This window comes from Monodelphis domestica, chromosome 3 (genome assembly GCF_027887165.1).
Source record: "Monodelphis domestica isolate mMonDom1 chromosome 3, mMonDom1.pri, whole genome shotgun sequence".
Classification (NCBI taxonomy): Eukaryota; Metazoa; Chordata; class Mammalia; order Didelphimorphia; family Didelphidae; genus Monodelphis; species Monodelphis domestica.
In genome coordinates, this window is record NC_077229.1 from 200,451,319 (window position 1) to 200,470,125 (window position 18,807).

At 32.8% G+C, this 18,807-nt stretch overlaps 1 protein-coding gene across 8 annotated transcripts in view; it reads right to left on the reverse strand.

Moving 5' to 3' along the window:
- SLC35B3 (solute carrier family 35 member B3) overlaps positions 1-18,807 on the reverse strand; it is a 50,408-nt gene that overhangs the window by 7,030 nt on the left and 24,571 nt on the right. For 6 of the 8 annotated variants that reach the window (XM_007487982.3, XM_007487980.3, XM_056823404.1 and 3 more), the window contains exons 4-8: positions 17,945-18,099; positions 16,778-16,885; positions 13,825-13,922; positions 5,784-5,876; positions 5,249-5,360 (exon numbers count right to left, since the gene is read on the reverse strand). In XM_007487982.3, the coding sequence (XP_007488044.2) occupies positions 5,249-5,360; positions 5,784-5,876; positions 13,825-13,922; positions 16,778-16,885; positions 17,945-18,099 (566 nt within the window). Of the gene's footprint in view, positions 1-5,248; positions 5,378-5,783; positions 5,877-13,824; positions 13,923-16,777; positions 16,886-17,944; positions 18,100-18,807 lie in introns of all 8 variants that reach the window. The other 2 variants (XM_056823403.1, XM_056823406.1) reach the window with 2 other exon arrangements.

The following is an 18,807-nucleotide window of genomic DNA, read 5'->3' on the forward strand; positions in this document are numbered from 1 at the left end:
TCTTTAGTGGTATCATTGTCAACCAGTCTTTCATGTTTGAAATATCAATATTACTTTCTTTTCCCTGCACCATTCATTCTCTACTAGTGTTCAAGTCTTTTGACTTCTGATTCTGCTGTATCTCTTATACCTATACTCTCTTCTTTGTTGCAAATACTATCACACTAACACAGTTTCTTATTACTATCTACCTGGATTATTTGAAGAGTCTCCCACAGGATGTTCCTATTTTATTCTAGTTCTTTCTCTATTTACTTCCCTCTAGAAATCATCCTATACTGCCAATCATATTTCTTTTATGCTTTTCCTCTTGCTTAAATATCATCAAATTCCTCCCTAACATTTGCCACCATACTGCTTTGCTTGGCAATTAAGGATATCTTCAACTCAGGACCACCTTTCATTTCTGGTCTTAACTAATATCACTCCTCTCCGTGTCCTCTATGCTCTTGATATTTAGCTATTTTCTAAGTTTTTGATCATACTGGGTTGACCAACACACCAACTTTCTTTCAGGAGTGTCTCACTGTCTTTATTATACAATTATCACATACATTTATAGTTTTTTCTACCTTCACCAATTAAGACCACATTAGCTGAAGTTATAAAATAAACAGAAGTTGAATGTGAATGTTTCAAGTGTATGTCATGATAAAAGACACCATAATTTTACTTCTTAAAAGTAACTGAATTTCAAAATTCTTTAAAATAATAAGTGCTATACTATTAAAATGAAATGAAAAATATGGGTAAGATGGTAGCCAGAGGTCCATAATGGCAGCTTTCCTTTCTCCTAATATCTTCTTTTCACTTCACAAAATGAAAAAATGAGAGAGGATGAAGGGCATTGTAAGCTAGACTGTTTCTTACCCTGCCAGGATATAGATTAAAACGGGGCATATATGAAAGGCAAACATAGGAAACTACTAGAATGGTCTTTTGAGAGGTATTTGGGTCTATTTTCATCACTCCTTATATCTCATTTTCTATGGGTTAATGAAAACTGAATGGTTTCTGAGAAGCATGATTTAGTATTTAAGAGTAGAGAAAATTTAAGGTTCAGAGATGCAGATGAAAATTAAAATGAACAAAAGTGAGGTCTATCACTATTCAACAGAGTAAGCACAGTATTTTCTATTTCAATTTTATCTTTTAAGTTGTTAAACATCTACCACACTGTAAAATCTTAATTTATAATTATTATTTACCCATTGGGCTAAACATATGTATCAGCATGCCTGAAGGCAGCTTCTGATCAGAGAGGTAGATATTCTCAATCTTCTGATCACTGGTATTATTTAATATCACTTGCACTGAGACCATTTTATCACCAAAAATTCAAGGCTGTCTTGGAAAGTGATAGCTGGCAGCTAATCCTTTGCCACTCATTGGATGAAGCAGCTCATGAGTCTTCATTGGCAAAATACTGGAGTACTGACATTAATGACAGAGGAAGAAGCTGACAAATTTAAACCCTCCAGGTCAGCTATTAAGCCTGGTGCAACACACCAACTTTTTAACAAAAATGCTACCCCTTCTAGGAAGTCTAAAATTTCCCAAGTAGGTAACGACTTTTTTGCTTTGCCCACATAGCACTTATTTGAACCTCATTTACATACTTATAACCAATTCTTGGCAACACAATGCTAAATTCAACTGTTATATATTGTAAAGCTTTATATCTCTCTATTAATCTTTAGGTAACATGAAGGCAGGGATTTTCTCTTTCCTAAACTTTGCATCTTTCCTAACTCCTACCTTTTTATTCTGCATATAATAGGTACTTTATATAAAAGTTTACTGAATAGGATGACAAGTCAGTATTCAACAATGTAGGCAAATATGTATTCAAAAGTTTTAAAAGCAAATAAAACATTTTCTATGAATTTTAAGCAGAGTGCCCAACTATTTCACTATAAGACATTTCTCAGCAACATTTTGTACCTTAAAATTTTCAAAATGATAATTCTGCATAAAATGTATAATTGCAGAGTATTCCTTGCCTATTCATGGTATGCATCTAATCATTACTTATTTTAAAGCTAAATAATGTTTTGTAACATTGTCTGAATTTATGTATATTAGAAAAAGATTTTTTCCATTATATGGAAAAAGCAAAATAAAAAAGCATAGTTTTAATTAGAAAATTGAGTTTACAGATGAATAATTTAAAAACACTTTAAATTACTTCAGTTTTTTAATTAGTATTATTTCTGTTTCACCAAATCAGTTATTAATTAAAATATTTATAACTATTTTCTAAGTTAAATGCCTTTTGTTCTTTTTTCCAATTAAGTTTGATAAGTTCTCATTTTCCTAACAGAAATACAATTTTCATTAAACATTTTCATCAGTCCTCACACTCAATAGAAGAATGGAAAGAAATGCAAGAAACAAGGGAATACTGTTTCACAGAAAGTAAATAAACACATTCCAATTTTTGTATTTTTAAAGGACTAATTAAAATTTAAGATCAGGGAGAGAAAACCTAAGAAAGTTCTTATTAAAGTCAAACCTTAAAATTCTCACACATGAAATGTTATATTTTTAAGCTTGGTTAAATATTACTTTACTGAATTAAAAGGAAAACAAAGCTGTAGAAATAAACTAATGAAAGCCTAACTTTTTTACTTAATTATTAAGTAGGTCTTTTTGATGAGGCTGCATAGGTATGTGTATATTATATATATATATATATATATATATATATCAGTGGATATGTATGTGAAAATATATCAATACACACATTTATATTATTTTCCTTCCATATATGTTATACACATGTGCATCTTTCATTACTGCATCATATGTGGATAAGAAAGGAATTTTAACAGTTTCAAAAATTTTAGACCCAATATTGCTAAGCTCATTATGAAGAAAAAAAAAACGCAGGGGTTTATGATCTCATCTTTTGATTAGACATATTGCAATTCACCATGCCTGCCTATCCAGTGCAACTCTGCCCAAGTTATACTGTATGTTTATCACTGAAGGTCAGATAAACATGCTACTTGTGATTTTCTTTGGGTTTTCTTGACATTATGAGGATACCTATGTAGTGAGAAGGCTACCTAATTTATGCTCTGTTCCCACATGATCAGCACATCTTTTATTTGATCATATATTTCTATGCTGGTATCCTTTATTCTAGTACTCCTCCATAATTCCTTGTTTATAAAAGGTCTCTTTCTGCTCATGTACTTAACTGCATCCCACCACTGCCTTTTTTACATAAGTCTTATTTTGAATTAATCAGAGACCATAGTATTCAATAATGTGCAGCTGTATGATGTCACTTTAAGGATACAGATATTTAAAAAAATAGGATTTATGTCAGGGTGAAGTTTAGGGTAAAACTTCTGCAATTTTCCAAAGGTAAACAACCTACTCCCCCTTATATTTAATGCTGAACCTTATTTCTCTCTCTCTCTCTCTCTCTCTCTCTCTCTCTCTCTCTCTCTCTCTCTCTCTCACACACACACACACACACATACACACATACACACACACACATACACAAGCACTATAGCTTTCCATTTAAATGAATGTTAGAGAAGACAAAAGGCATTTTTAACCTATTTGTTTTTTTTCTGATATGGACAGTTAGGTAAAACTCTTCTAAGAGATTATAGATATAACTAAGAAAGCTTTGCAGTGTTCTAGACTTTGATGCAATCATCACATTATCATCACATTTGTAGGACATCACTGTCTAGAGGAATCTCTTGGCATTGTATCTCCCTAAAGAAAGTGTTTAATACATATGGCAAGCATCTTTTTCTGTTTTATGTCTTGCTTGCTATTAATGATCAGTCTATGGACAAGATTTTAGTTGTTATTTTTCAAGGAATTTTGGATAAATTTGACATACACATATGACTTTGTAGGAGGAAAGCCTTTACGGTGACTATTCTACCAAGTTACACACTTTTATTTGTAGTCAACAAATAATAAACACTATAATATCTTTTATTTTATACTTAAGTCAACTTTGCCATGAAAAAGACATGGTCTCTGGAATATTACTCAAGAAAGTCTGTCTGTTTCTTTCTATTATCTCATCAAACATGAATCTGATGTATGTAGAGATTTATTTATCATTATCATAACAATACTGTATATATGGGAGTAATTACTGATGTTTTCTCCAATACTCTTTATGGGGGAGGTCCAAGATTTTCCCCTCATGTACTTGATCAAGTCAGGGCATTTACAAAGTACATACTATGTGTCAGGCACTGTGCTAAATGCTGGTATCATACTTGCTTTCAGATACTTTGAGAATTAATCCCTCAAAACTGCTGTTTGTTCAACCTTTCTTTTTTTGTGTATGTGTATAGAATTGTACATTGGAAAAAATGCTATGTCTGGAATCAGAGAACTTATATTCCAAATCTGCCTGTTAATTACCTACATGTAATATTTATTGATATATTTATTACATGTACAAGCATACATGTAATAAATATATAGTGATATATTTATATGATTTATTATAAGTCACTTAACCATTTTTTGAGTCTCAGTTTCCTCATTTATAAAATGAGAAGTTTAGAACTCTATAACTTCTGAGATCCCTTCCAGCTCTAGAGCTATGTTCCTTTTATTTCCATTTTCTCTAAATGCACATCACTGATTGACTGATGAGTCCATGATAGCAAAAGTTCAAATACAATGGTTTCACTCCTCTGGATGGGGAAAAGAATTTATTTGCAGATCTTTTCTAACTTTTGTCACTTTGCTATCTTCCTTCCAGTTCCATTTTTAATTGATCTCAGAATAATTTTGCTTATTTGGGTCTTTGGCCCAGGGTTTATTTAAAAAAATTTTCCTCTCTACTCCTTTTCCCCATTCTATAAGGTTATGCAAACCATAATCACCAGGTTCTGTGCAATTTTATAAATGGGGTTATATTTTATATTAGTGTTGTACTCAGAAACTATAGTCAAATAAAGTGAATACTGACTAAACAAGTTTTTAGGCTCTTTTGGGTCTGTTGTTATGATAATTTATATATTTTCAAATATGGTAAGATTTTTAAAACAAATGAATTATATAAAAAGCAAATATAGCTTCCTTTAAAAAGCTGAATCAAGAACATATGCAAATCACTCAAAAGTCAGTGGAATTATTTTTTTTTTCTTTTTTGCTACTGAAAAGTGGATGCTACTCCTGCTCTTAAAGAATAACATTTAGATACATGTTAACATGCTCATATTAAAGAATCAAGCATATCCACTAGCCTTACCTGTTACAGCAAGAAGAGCACCGAAAATTTTAATCAAAGCCAGAACAAAGGAGATTCCAAAATACCCAGTAAGGGAGAAAAGGAATGCATAACCATACGTCTGTACTGGATGCTGCAACAACAAAAAACCTGTTAGGAAAATGCAAAACAAACCCTGAGGTATTACAAGATGAAATAAAATACAGATTTTAATCAACTGCTTGAGCAATAATAAGCTGTTCAACAATGCATTCAAGCAAAGATTCTTATTTAATTTTGATTAAATAATGGAAAATTATAATGAAATTAAAAATCTACAACTTTGGCATAGTGATTTAAAAAAATTAATTTGCTAGTTGTAGCAAGGACAAACACATTAAAATAGAAATCATGCAAAATAAATTTCTGATGTCCTGACATAGATCACTGTAAGGATAAATTAAAAGACTTTCTAAATTACACTGTACCTGTCTTTTCAAACAAGGGGAGCTTTAAAAGCATATAGAAAACTATTTAGTGGCAGATGTTTGTTTAAAAAGTGATTAACTAGCATTACCTTTGAACAAAATGCTACTGCAGGGCTTAATCCAGTAGTGCATGTCAATCCCAATAAAATGTACACAAAACCTATTGAATAGGAATATAAAACCTGGAATGGATGAAATAAAGTGGTAAAAAAAAATTACCTAGTGTTAATAACTATCACACCAAAGGTAGGTAATTAAGGCCTTTTAATATGTGGCTCAATTAATTTATTCAATCAAATCTACAGCACAAAACATTTTAAAGCTAACATCAATGCTACTGTATAGATTAACATACTAAAAATGATGGCTGATGGTAACTGTTTATAACCTTACAGACAAAATAAAAATATACAAAACCCTGAAGTATATTCTCTTATATGTATTTATTGCTAATATCTGAAACAGCTATTGGATTAGAAGACATTTTGTAATAGGACACAAAAATGTAAAAAACTTCCCAGCAATATATAATACACATGCCCAATTTTAATCTTTCTAAAAGAAAATAGCAAAGCATTGCATGGCACACTTAATATATAAACTTCTCTATTCCTCCATCAACCTACCCAAGGTTTATCTGCCCCTAACAATCTCAAATATTATGCCACTGGGTATTGTTTACCTATTCAATTCCCTTCTGGCCAAGAATACCTTATTTGAAGAAAGGGTGGTGATGATCTAGAATTGCTTCTGACTAGAGTTTTAAAAAGGAATCTATTGATTGATTCCACAAGGGGACTACTTAAAGCTGTCCAGTCCCTGTAAATTATTCAGGGTCTGTGAGAAGAGGTTGGGAAAGTGGCAGAAAACTATAGCTTCAGGTACTTGGCCTAGGGTGTCAAACTCCACAGAAACTTAGTCACCATCCTGGTAAAAGCAGTTCCCCCAATACTCTCCTGTTCTGACCAGGGTATTACTTTGAGACATCCTTGTAGATAGCATAATAATATATTAGAACACTGGGCTTTGTCACTTGACCTCACTAATTAAGTGTTCTCATCTGTAAGATTAAGTTGTTCTAGATGAATTCTAAAGTATCTTCCAAATTATAAATCTATCATCCCATGGTCATATCATTTTTTATTCCTCCCATACTCATCCATTTACTGAAAAGAAAAAAGGAAGGGAGGGAGGTAAAGGAGAGGAAGGAGAGAAGAAGGAAAGAGAGGAAGAGGGGAAAAAGAAAAAATAGGAAGGAAAGGGAAGGAGGAAGAGAGGAAAGGAAAGAAGGATGAAAGAGGGGGATGAAGGATAGAAGGAATAAAAAAAGGAAGGAAGAAAGGATTGAAGGGGAACAGGAAGTATAAAGAAGAAAGGAAAATAGAACTCCAGCATCACATAATTCATGAAAAATAAATTCCCAAATTAGTCATACCTAAAAATGTATTTCTTATTCTATATATTAGGTCAATCATATTTGTCATGAAATTGGCAAAGTTCATCAAGTCTATTGAATCATGGTTGATCATTTAGTTTATCAGAGTTTTTAAGTATTTAAAAATCAATGGTTTCTATAATATTAATGTTTACATATTGTTCTGGTTCTGTTCACTTCACTCTGCCTCAGTTATTAAAAGTCTTTTCATATTTTTTTGAAACTAGCAGTTTCTTCTTTTGCTAAAGTGCCTTAGTATTCCATTCCATTCACATCACAGTTTGTTAAGCTATTCCTCAAGTGATTGGTATTCTCAGTTTCTGGGGTTTTTTTGTCATAAAAAATGCCATAAATATCTATCTGTATAGGCCTACCAATGATATATTTGGGTCAAAGCACATATGCTGTTTAGTGGTTTATGTGTATAATTTCAAAACTACATTTATTGGACACCAGTTCTCTTTGGCTTTTATTTCCATAAAAGCCATCTTTGTACTACCCTGTATGTCCTCACAAGTAATTTATTTTAAAAAATTAGATCTAGGAGGGAATTTGGGGTTAAAATGGTGTAACTCCTATATTAGAGATTGATGAGTCACAGGCTAAGAGAGGGTAAGCAATTTGCTCAAGGTCATATATCCAATCAGAAGAAATAAGATCTCCCTATTTGCAGATCCATGCTCTCTCCATTATGTCACGCTGTTTAAGATTAGTATTCTGGGGAGCAGCTGGGTAGCTCAATGAATTAAGAACCAGGCCAACAGAGAGGAGGTCCTCAGATACTTCCTAGCTGTGTGACCCTGGGCAAGTCACTTAACCCCCATTGCCTAGCCCTTACCACTCTTCTGCCTTGGAACCAATACATAGTATTGATTCTAATGTGGAAGGTAAGGGTTATAAAAGAAAAAAAAACAGTATTCTATCTACAATTTCTTTTATTTCCATATCTAATACCATTAAAACCAGAACATTTTAAAGTCATATACGGCTCAGATTTGGTAATACAAGCAGCACAGATTAGAATGGTTCAACAGTTATGGTTCTTAACAGTGAAAACTAGCTTAAACTTAATTCAATATTTATTGGGCTCCTATCTATTGTTTGCAAAGTACAATAGGCAAACACTGGGAAATTTTCATTGGTCTGGTCCAACAATTAGCAATTAGCAATGTTATCTAATTGCACTATCTCTGTCTCCTTTGCTGGATGTTCATCCATGTAAAATCTGGCAAAAGTAGGGACTCCCCAAAGCTCTTTTCTGTGTCTTCTCCTCCTGTCCCCTGGTCATCTCATCAGTTCCCACTGTTTCAATGATAAGCTCTATTAAAATCACTCTTAAATCTACTTGTCCAGTCTTCACTTTACTGCTGGCTTCCAGTTGTGCATCTTGAATATTGGTAGCTATTTGACACAGTGGACAGAGCACTGGACTAGGAGTCAGGAAAATTTGAATTCAAATCCAGCCTCAGACATTCATTAGCTGTGTGACACTAGATAAGTCACTTAACCTGTTTGCCTCAGTTTCCTCATATATAAAATAGGAATAACAGCATATACCTCTTAGGATATTATTGTCAAGATCAAATGAGATAATAATTATGAAGTGCTTAGCACACGCCTGTTCCATTGTTAGTACTATATAAACATTAGCTAGCATTAGTATTACGGTTATTATCTCCAATTAGTTTTTAGTCATCTTGAGTCAGATGTCCTATAAACATCTTAAATTCAACAGGTTCAAAATGGAATTCATTGTTTTCCACCAGGAACTCCTCTTCATAACCACTCTTACTGTTGAGAATAACACCATCTTCCCAGTCACCCAAATTACAATCTCAGTGTCATCCTCAACCAGTTCCTCTCTCAGTAACATCCACCCTTGCCCTTGCCATTATCCAATCAATAGTTGTCTTGTCATGTGTACCTTTTTAATATTTCTCCTACATGGCATCTTCTCATCTGAGACCATCACCATGCTTGTGCAAGCCCTTGTCATCTCAGTCCTGGACCTTTACAACAGTCTGGTGGTTTGTCTCCCTTGTCTCATCTCACTACACTCCAGCTCCCGTCCCTCCTTCATTCAGCAATTAAAATGTTCTTCCTAAAATGCAGGTCTGACCACATCATCTGTTTATTCAATAAACTCCAGTGGTCTCCTATTACATCCAGGATCCAATATAAAATAAATCTTGAGTGTAAAAGTCCTTTCGGAGTTGGCCTATTCCCACCTTTCCAGTCTTCTTATATCTACTCCCCTCACTTACACATATTCTGTGATCCAGTGACACTGGCTTCATTGCTTTTGCCAGCTGACTCCTATGCTTGGAACACTCCTCTTCATCTCCATCTCTTGACTTCCCTTGATTCTTTCAAGATTCAGCTAAATTCCCACTTTCTGCAAGGAGGCTTACCTGGTCCTTCTTTAGCTTAGTGTCCCATGCCCCTGAGACTCCCTCCAATATCCCCTGTTCATTATCTTATGTTGTTCACATGCTCTAATTGGATTGTAAGTTCCTTGATTGCAGGGATTTTGCTTATTTGTGCCTTTCTTTTCACCCCCAGTTCTTAGCATAGTGCCTGGCACATGGTAGGCACTTAATAAATGTTGGCTGACTCATCTTTCAAATTAATTTCAAAATGAATCAACCAATTAACTATATAAGTTGGTTAAAGGGTTGTGGTTGTCACTTGCAAATAAATTTATTTTCATTCTGGAAATACTTTGTGGGCTACTGGGAGTTGTTTTATACTGTACTTAACTAATTTATGGTTCCTTCAAAATCTATTTGAAGAATCTCATTTAATGTGTTTATTCTCTGGCTCACACTAATGGATTTGGTCATTATTTTGTCTTCGAGCCAATATAAATTAAAGCTCCAACTGGATCTATCATTTATTTAAAATCATTTCATCCTTCCAATCTAAGACTTCTGTATGCTTTCTCAATTATGAATTTTTTCAATTATTTGTGTATGGTCAATTCTGTTGCAATTTGTACTTCACTCTCTTTTTAGTATTGAAATATGCTAACAAGATAGCAAATGCTTAATTCTTTGTATCTCTCTCCAGGTAGTAGTTGGAGAATATGGAGATTGTAAAAGCTGGTGACAGTTCACTAGAAAACTATGAAGAGCTTCTGGGCTTTGTTCAACTTTTGAAATCCCATATTGCTCATTATGATAAAGCACTTAATTTTATAAGCTCTGATTATTTTCTAAAGTAATTTCTAATGGGGTTAATCATCCAATTCACTTCAGTACTAAGAACAAGCTACTAACTCTGATTAAGTAAAGTTTTAATGATTATGTCTCTGTTGCTGTTGGTACATAGATTAATTTTTATCAAAATCAAAATACATTACAATTTTCTATTTTGCACAAAAACAGGCCCATTCTATGCTGTGCCTTGATACAATATCTTATGGGAACCACCTTTACCTCTGAACTTCCTGATTTTCTATTATTATTCTTCAGAACACTAGTCTGAAAGAAATCTTTTCTACTGTATTTTTTTGAACTTGCCTACATTATCAAAAGTTATTTGAAATTTTTCTTTTCATTATTATGTTGGTCCCATTTATGTGAAATAAGTATGATAATAAATAAAGAATATGAATGCCTTCAAATGGAAGTTATAAATCAAGTTTTAACAACATTTAATGAAACCCTCTCTTATCCTATATCTTTCCTCCCTTTCTCAAACTAAATAGCTGCAAGAATCTGTCTCTACTTGTTTCTACTTCCTCTTCAGTTATTCACTTCTCAACTCCTAGATGTTTGGCTTCTAACCTCATCATTCAACTGAAACTCATTTTCCAAAGTTACCAAGATCTTTTAGTTGACAATTCCAGAGGCATTTTATTAATCTTCATTCTTGACCTCCCTGAAAAATCTGATAGAGTTAGCTATGCTCTCCTGAGAAAGTCCCTTCTCTTTGTTTTTTCATGATGTTCTTCCAGGGTTCTCCTATTCCCTATCTGACTTGCCTTCATTCTTCTTTGCAGGATCATTACATTTCTTCTTATTACAAGAAACCATAGTTATGGCCCCAAGGCTCTGTACTGGGCCTTCTTCTCCAGTATCCTTCTCTCAGTGACTTCATTAGGTCTAATAGGTTCAGATCTATTTATTGGTCCCATGTTACCAACTGTCAATTGCTATGCAATATTTTCACTGGATGTCTTACAGGTATCTCAAACTATGTCCAAAGGAAATTTATTATTTCTGTCTCTGAATCTTTCTTCCTAACTTCCTAATTTCTGATAAGTATGTACTTGTGACTATTGAAGTCACTCACAGCTCCTCATGCTTTCTCTCTTCTCCTTAACAACAGTGCCTAATCTTTTTTGTTCTACTCCCCTTAACATATCCTATATCTGCCCAACTCTCTTCTTATATTCACCCTCCTCCCCTTAAAGTGCCTGGCACATAGTAGGTACTACATAAATCATAGTTATCATCATTAGCATCACCACAACCTCTGGGCTGGACTATTGTAATAGCCTTGTAAACTTGCCTCTCTTTTTTATCTCTTTCCTCTCTAATCCATCCATATTTCACATAGCTACCAAAGTGATAGTCCAAAGCACACACTTGACCATGTTGCTTCCCTAATAAGATCCAATGGCTTCGTATTGTCTTTAGGGCCAAATGCAAATTCTTCATTTGTCATTTTTTTTCTTTTTGCTATTCAAACATTTTAGTTGTGTCTGATTCTTTGTGAACCAATTTGGGGTTTTCTTGGCAAAGATACTGAAGTGATTTGCCATTTACTTCTTAAACTCATTTTATAGATAAGGAAATTGAGGCAAACAGAGTTAAGTGACTGACTTAAGGGTCTCACAGACAGTAAGTATCTGAGACCAGGTGGCTGTAATTGTCATTGTAATTCTCAATTACTGGAGGGTTCTTTTCTCATCAGTGTTCATTTGCACTTGGAAGAGTAAAAGAATATTATTTCCTCTTTGATCTGCTTAATAAGAATAAGGAGCATATATATTTGTATATGTATGCTTCAAGATCTTTATAAATGTATTTAAAATATAATTTTAAAAATCACTATCTAAAAATGGAGTTCTGTAAGATAAAATTCAGTGTCACCTCTAGAAATTGCCAGAGTAAATTAAAAATTAATGATGTAGAATTTTCCAGTCATGATTAATTCTGATAAATTTTTAATTTCTAAAATTTCTTTATTGGATTATAGATTTTTGAGCTGGAAGAGATTGTAGAGCAAAGTCCATAAGGGTTAATGGACTTGCCTCAAGTAAAGATTTGAACCTAGGCACTCTGATTCCAATCTCCCCTCACTCCCTGAAATATTAAATTGCTTCTTAGTATAATGAGAGGGAAATACTTGAGCAAAATGTATTTATTTTTTACCAGCAATATTTTTATAATTGGTTCATTTTACATGATAGAGTACAGTTAAGATTTATACCTAACATGAGCTTTTACATGACTGCCTGGTTTCTGAGTCTAAATTTGTTTTGCAATTGGGAGATTTGGGGGCTTTTAAATTGGATACAACTTCCTTCATCTGACCATATGTTTATAAAAATTCACTTATAACAAACATAATATTCTGTATTATATGACTGTATGTAAACATTTATTATTTTTCCCTTCCTGCTCTCCCAAATATGCACCATTCATTTTTCAGTTAAAAATAGTTAACTTGTAGTTTAGGGATAAGTTTAGGTTACACATTACATACATCAAAGGTTTTTTTCTCCCAAGTGTAAGTACTCATAATTTCTAAAAGTAGCTTCATATACTGGGTAGCTGAAAGAAGCTCTTTTCTATGAGTGTAAAGAGAGAAGAGACAGATTTCATACATCCTTCTAAATTAGAACCTCAATTCTGGAAAAGAAGGCATCTGAAATTAAAGGAGACAGACAGGATCTCATTTTATTGTAAAACCTGATGATCCCAATCCTAGGATTTCTGTTGAACACGTGTATAATTGCAATATGACTTTTCAGTATTTTTAGTATTTTCTACTCTTAAAAGTCAAAGTATTCTTTATATATTTTATGTTTACATGATTATACTTTTCAATAGAGATAGTATATATTCTCACAAATAAATACCTTGTGAGCTTGTGAGGCTACAGAATTATCCTCTAAAATTTCCAGCTAAGAAAGATAAATGAAGAGTTCCAATGTCATATCCAAATATATATCCAAATACACAGCAGCTTAATAGTGAAGCCAGAAATCAGAACTCAAGTGTCTTGAGTCTTAGTCCAGTGATCTTGCCACAAAGCATACTCTCTTTCACTTACATGGCATAAGCAAACATATCAATTTTATTTCTCAAGCTATAAAAAAAGAAATAAATACTATGTTTTAGAAGTAAGAAAAAATAGCACTTACAAATCCAAACATGATTTTCCAAAGAGAAACATTTATGTACTCTAGGAGTTTGCTTTAAGACAATGTAATAAATAGTTTTTCAGTAAGAGAGATTAGATAGGAGAAGATTGTTTACAATGTACTTTTTTTCTTTACAAAAGAACTTTCTTGAGTTCCTTTAAAATGCCTAGTTTCCTAGTTCATTTAAAGTGATCTGATCTACCAAAAACGAAATTCAACAAGTTTTCAGGAAGATAACTATTACATAAAACAAGATAAGTTCTTATATTTGAGTTTTTAAATGTGAAAATTACAACAGTGTGTTTGAGTTCATATTTACCATTTCTGAATTGGAAGCATTATGCATCTTCATAGCTTTTTCCTGTACATTTCCTATAACAGCATCTGCACATAAGGCAAGGGAAATAAGGACCACACCTTCAAGAAAGTAAAAGTAAAGAAAAAAGTCGCCTTATTTAATTATAAGAAACACAATAAGATGTCAGGTCTTAAACTTGTCTTTGAACTTGAATCCTCACATAAAGAGAAAATAGTCTTGCCATGTCATGTCTATTTAAATCTCACATGTAATTTCCTTTTCCATCTGGTTTAAGAGTCATATAAGAAAACCGATCTTACAATAATAAGCATGCCTTGTATTAGACCTGAAATCATGTCCTTTATAGAGTAATGAGTTTTATGGAGTAATGAGAAGTTATCACAAAAATGATTCAAATAATAAGATTTTTAGAGTGGACAAAGTATTGGTTCTCTAGCTCTTGGGGTAATTCACAATTACTTTGGGTTATTTGGAGTCTATACATTCTGATCCTAAACTGGCAACATTTCCATTCAAGTAAGCAATTTAGTCAACAATAAGCCAAGAGACTTTTTTGAATGTTGATAAAAAAAAGATAATGAAATTGATTAAATAATTCATAGACCGTAAAGAAATAAACTACTTTTTTATTGGTTGTATCATTAAAGTTTTTGCCTATATTGTTATTCCTTTGAGGTTCAATTTTAGTATTTTATGACAAGGTATAGGAGGAAGTCAGGTAGATCAAGCCCACTGAGGAAAGGAGCCATGCTTGCCTGAGACTGCTGGCAAGTTTCCAATTTCTCACACAAAGGCACTGTTGCTCTCAGCCAAAGACCATCATTAAACCCTGAGTCCCCCCTCACTCTAAAGAGCAACATCATGTAACAGGCATGTAAACATCATAACTAAAAGTACAAAACCTTCCTTTCCCCAAGAACAGATTAGCAATCAGTTTCTCAACTTATGCCTGTAATAGCAACCTTGTTAAGGTACATGTGTGAAGTCATTTTCATAAACATTATCCTGTGAGAAAGTACTACCCCCTAAGAATGTTGTAATGCTTGATATTTTACTCTCTATAAAAGTCTTTTGGTTTGTCATAATAAAGGAAGATCTTAGCCCCCAGTCATGGTGCCTTGATTCTTCTGTTCGGTCCTTCTTGGGCAGGCTGGCTCCAATCTTTCCTGTACTCCTTATCTCACTCTCTTTTCTCTAGCTGCTAATCTCCCTGACAGGCTAACTCTCTCTCTTCAGGGCTACAATGGCCTTCATATTCAATCACTCATTACCAGACTCCCACACATGATTCCCACAACGAGGCCATGATGCTTAAATGTAGCTATATTATCAATCCATCCTTTTTCTTTTGGGGTTCTGTGAGCAGCCTTGGCTGTGAACTCTTATTCCTGCCAGGTATATAAATTTTTGAGGCCAAAGTTCTAGCATTTATGGGAAAGATGTTTCATACATTCTATTAGCAAAAATCTAACATTCAATGCTTTCCTTTAAAGGCAACAAAAATATAATAAAATGCCCAAATTAATACAAAATGACATTTGAATTATTTTATATCATTCTTAAAACCCAAATGAGATTTTGGAGATTATCACTTTTAGGAAAAAAGATATATGTTTTCTTAAAAAGTATATGTATATCTATGTGTATATACATTTACACACATATATATATACACACATACATATGTAAATAACAAAAGATCTGTTTCTAAATAGGTATTCAGAATAGTGATATATTATCTATCTATCTATCTATCTATCTATCTATCTATCTATCTATCTATCTATCTATCTATCTATCTATCTATCTATCTATCTATCTATCTATCTATTGCAGCTAAGTGGCCCAGTGGATAGAGTGCCAGCCCTGAAGTCAGGAAGAATCATCTTCTCGAGTTCAAATCTGGCCTCAGACACTTATTAGCTATATCACTTAGGGCAAGGTACTTAACCCTATTTACCTCAGTTTCCACATCTGTAAAATGAACTATACAAGGATATGGCAAACCACTTCAATGTATTTGTGAAGAAAACTCCAAAATCAGGTCATGAAGAGTCAGAAATGACTAAAAAACTAAATAAAATAGTATTCATTCCTAATTCTTTTAAAAGAAATTATAAGCCCAATTTACTGAATTCCACACATAGCATACATAATAAAGGAAAAATCATTCATCTGATGAAAATTCTAAATGCATTTAAGTTTTATTATATGTATGAGATAGCAAGGCATTTTTACTCTATTTAATCTTCTAATATATTTTCGCATTCTTAGGCAAACTAGTAAGATATAAATAGACATGTCCTTGACAAAGTGCACATTTAAAGAATTTGTATTAAATCAAGAGAGGAAAGGAAATCAGTACCATAACAGTACCTTTGTATTTGTTTCTAGTTATTCTCTGTTTATGCATGAACACACAAAAACAGCCACTCCCACCTATAAAAAGTAACTGATTATATAATCAATAGTTATGGGCAGCATGTAATGTACTGGTTGCTGGAGGAGGAGTCAGAATGACCTCAGCTTGAATCCACAACACTAAGTAGCTAAGTGACAAAGTCACTGGACTTCTGAGGTCAACTTTCTCCTCTGAACAATGGAGATGATACCTACCCTTGGTAACTACCTTGCAAGATTCTTGTTCAGTTCAAATGAGATAATGTATGGAAAATGATTTACAAACTTTAAAGTTCTACAGAAATATCAAGGATCATGAGGCAAGACTATGGCTCACATGGGATCAGAATCCAAAGGCCACTGAAAGAATTACATTATTTCCAATGATCTTCCTAATCTAAGTCTTCATACAGAGCATATGACAAGCTTATATCAGAATCATGTGGATTATTGTTCTGAACTTGTATCAGGCCATTAACTAAATTTCTTATAAAATGTAAAGAAGTCTTGTTATGCAAAGGCAAAAATGATTAAGAAGTAAGAATTTCTTTACCTGTCAAGTTGAAATTTGGTGCAACTGTACTGTCAGCCAGAGTAAACCATATTAGGCCGAGACTCATACACACTGCAGCGGACACATCTGCAATATTATAACGCTTTCCTATATGGAACAAGAGTTCATAAATATCAGACAAGCCTGCTGTATGCATACATACTTACTATAGCTTTTGCTTTGCATTTAATAAAATTTTCCACATAAATCTTTTGATATACTATGTAGGCTGCTTTCCTTTGTTTGGAGGTGCTTTATTTTTTAGTTTTGTATGTTTGGATGGTTTGGGCAAGCTGAGAGTCCTTTACTGGTGATCTTAGCTCCCAACATGCATGGTGGGCTAATTCTTTGCTTATGTATGTATCTTGTCCATTTTTAGCATCAAGGAGGGGGAATCACTGAGAGAGGGAGGGTGAAGGAATACAGGATAGGATAAGTAAGGTTTACATAGTGTCTTCAAGGTTTTGCTAAAGAGTGGTGAATTTCAAAAGAAAATAGGAATGTATTCTGAACATTCATGAGATGTCCCCAATCCATCAGGAAAGATAAAATAGTTTTGACTCCATTTATTATCCTTTAACTGAAAGAGTAGAAGTCTCTCCTAATCTCTCTTCTTTTTACTACCAACTTGAAAAAATGCAAATAAATACAATATTACTTAAGAGAAGAATAAAAAGGAATTGTTCAAAAGCAAGAGAATGAAAGGAGTCAGTCTGATTGCATTCTTCTAAATTTCAATTCTGAGCCATTCTTATTTGTTTGGTAATTGGCTTTCCTTGTCAAAGAGTGTTTTAAAAATAATCAGCAAAAACTAAAAGTCAAGACAATGAATATAAATTCTCTCATATAATTTAACAAAAAACATACCACCACCAAAGGAATTTTTAAATTTAGGAAAAACGAGATAAACCCTAATACTCTTCCTGCATCTAGGTTAAGCATTTCAAGAGATATGTCAAATACTTCAGAGAACAAAGTATACAATCATATTTTGTTTTAATCTTTGTTAGTTTTGTAATATACTAGTTATAATTTAATGATTGAAAATGAGCACTTACTACTTTTTAATGGCAGAGAAATGCTTTTCCTAGTGTTAGATGCTATTAAAAAAAACTGTAATGGACAATCTTTAATTAGCTTTAAGGAATATTAAAAATCAATCATTACCTTGAATAAAAACTCCTCCTAGCATAACTGGAATCAATTTGCAGCACTTGAAGATGACTTGGGTGGGGTAATTCAGGTAGCCTAGGGAAGTGTTTGACAAACCCATAGTACCCACGGTTAGAAAAGCTATTATCATATAGGTTTTTCCTGGTATCCTGTGGAACACAATTAACATTAAAATGAAGATTGGGGGCCAAATTAATAATGAGACAACTCAAGATATTCATGAAAGGAAAATGCTTTAGTAAATAATTTTCTAATTTTTGCTTAGAATTGCTAGAAAAGTATCATTTATTAAGCTAGAGATTTTTTAACCTAATGTTACAATTCTTTTATCTTTGAATCACTTTGTGGATGTATGTTGAGAAAAAATAATTTTCACTTTAATTTTAAAATAAAACATTAATGAAAAATTGCTTATGAATATGGTTTCATAAATAGCAAAACAGGAAATTAATTTACTTGAAATATGCTTTATTCTTCAGGAGACAAAGAGTACCTTTGTTTATATATATATATATATATATATATATATATATATATATATATATATACATATATACACACACACAAACTATGTAACAAAGTGCAGAAAAAAAATGACTCAAGTCACTCTAATTTCTTTTGTTCTATTGTGGTTGATGCAAAACCAAATAAACATTCTAATAATTTACTTTTAAACTTCACTTGGGTTTATTTCAGATATAGAACATGTATAGATTCAGAGAATATTTTTGCCAAGAATTAATAAATATGGAATTAGAAAATCAAAGTCCCAAGATTTTATTAGTATAATCAAACCATCTAATTCAACATTTTTGACCTATACATTGGCAAATAGCACCCATAAAATAAAGTATATG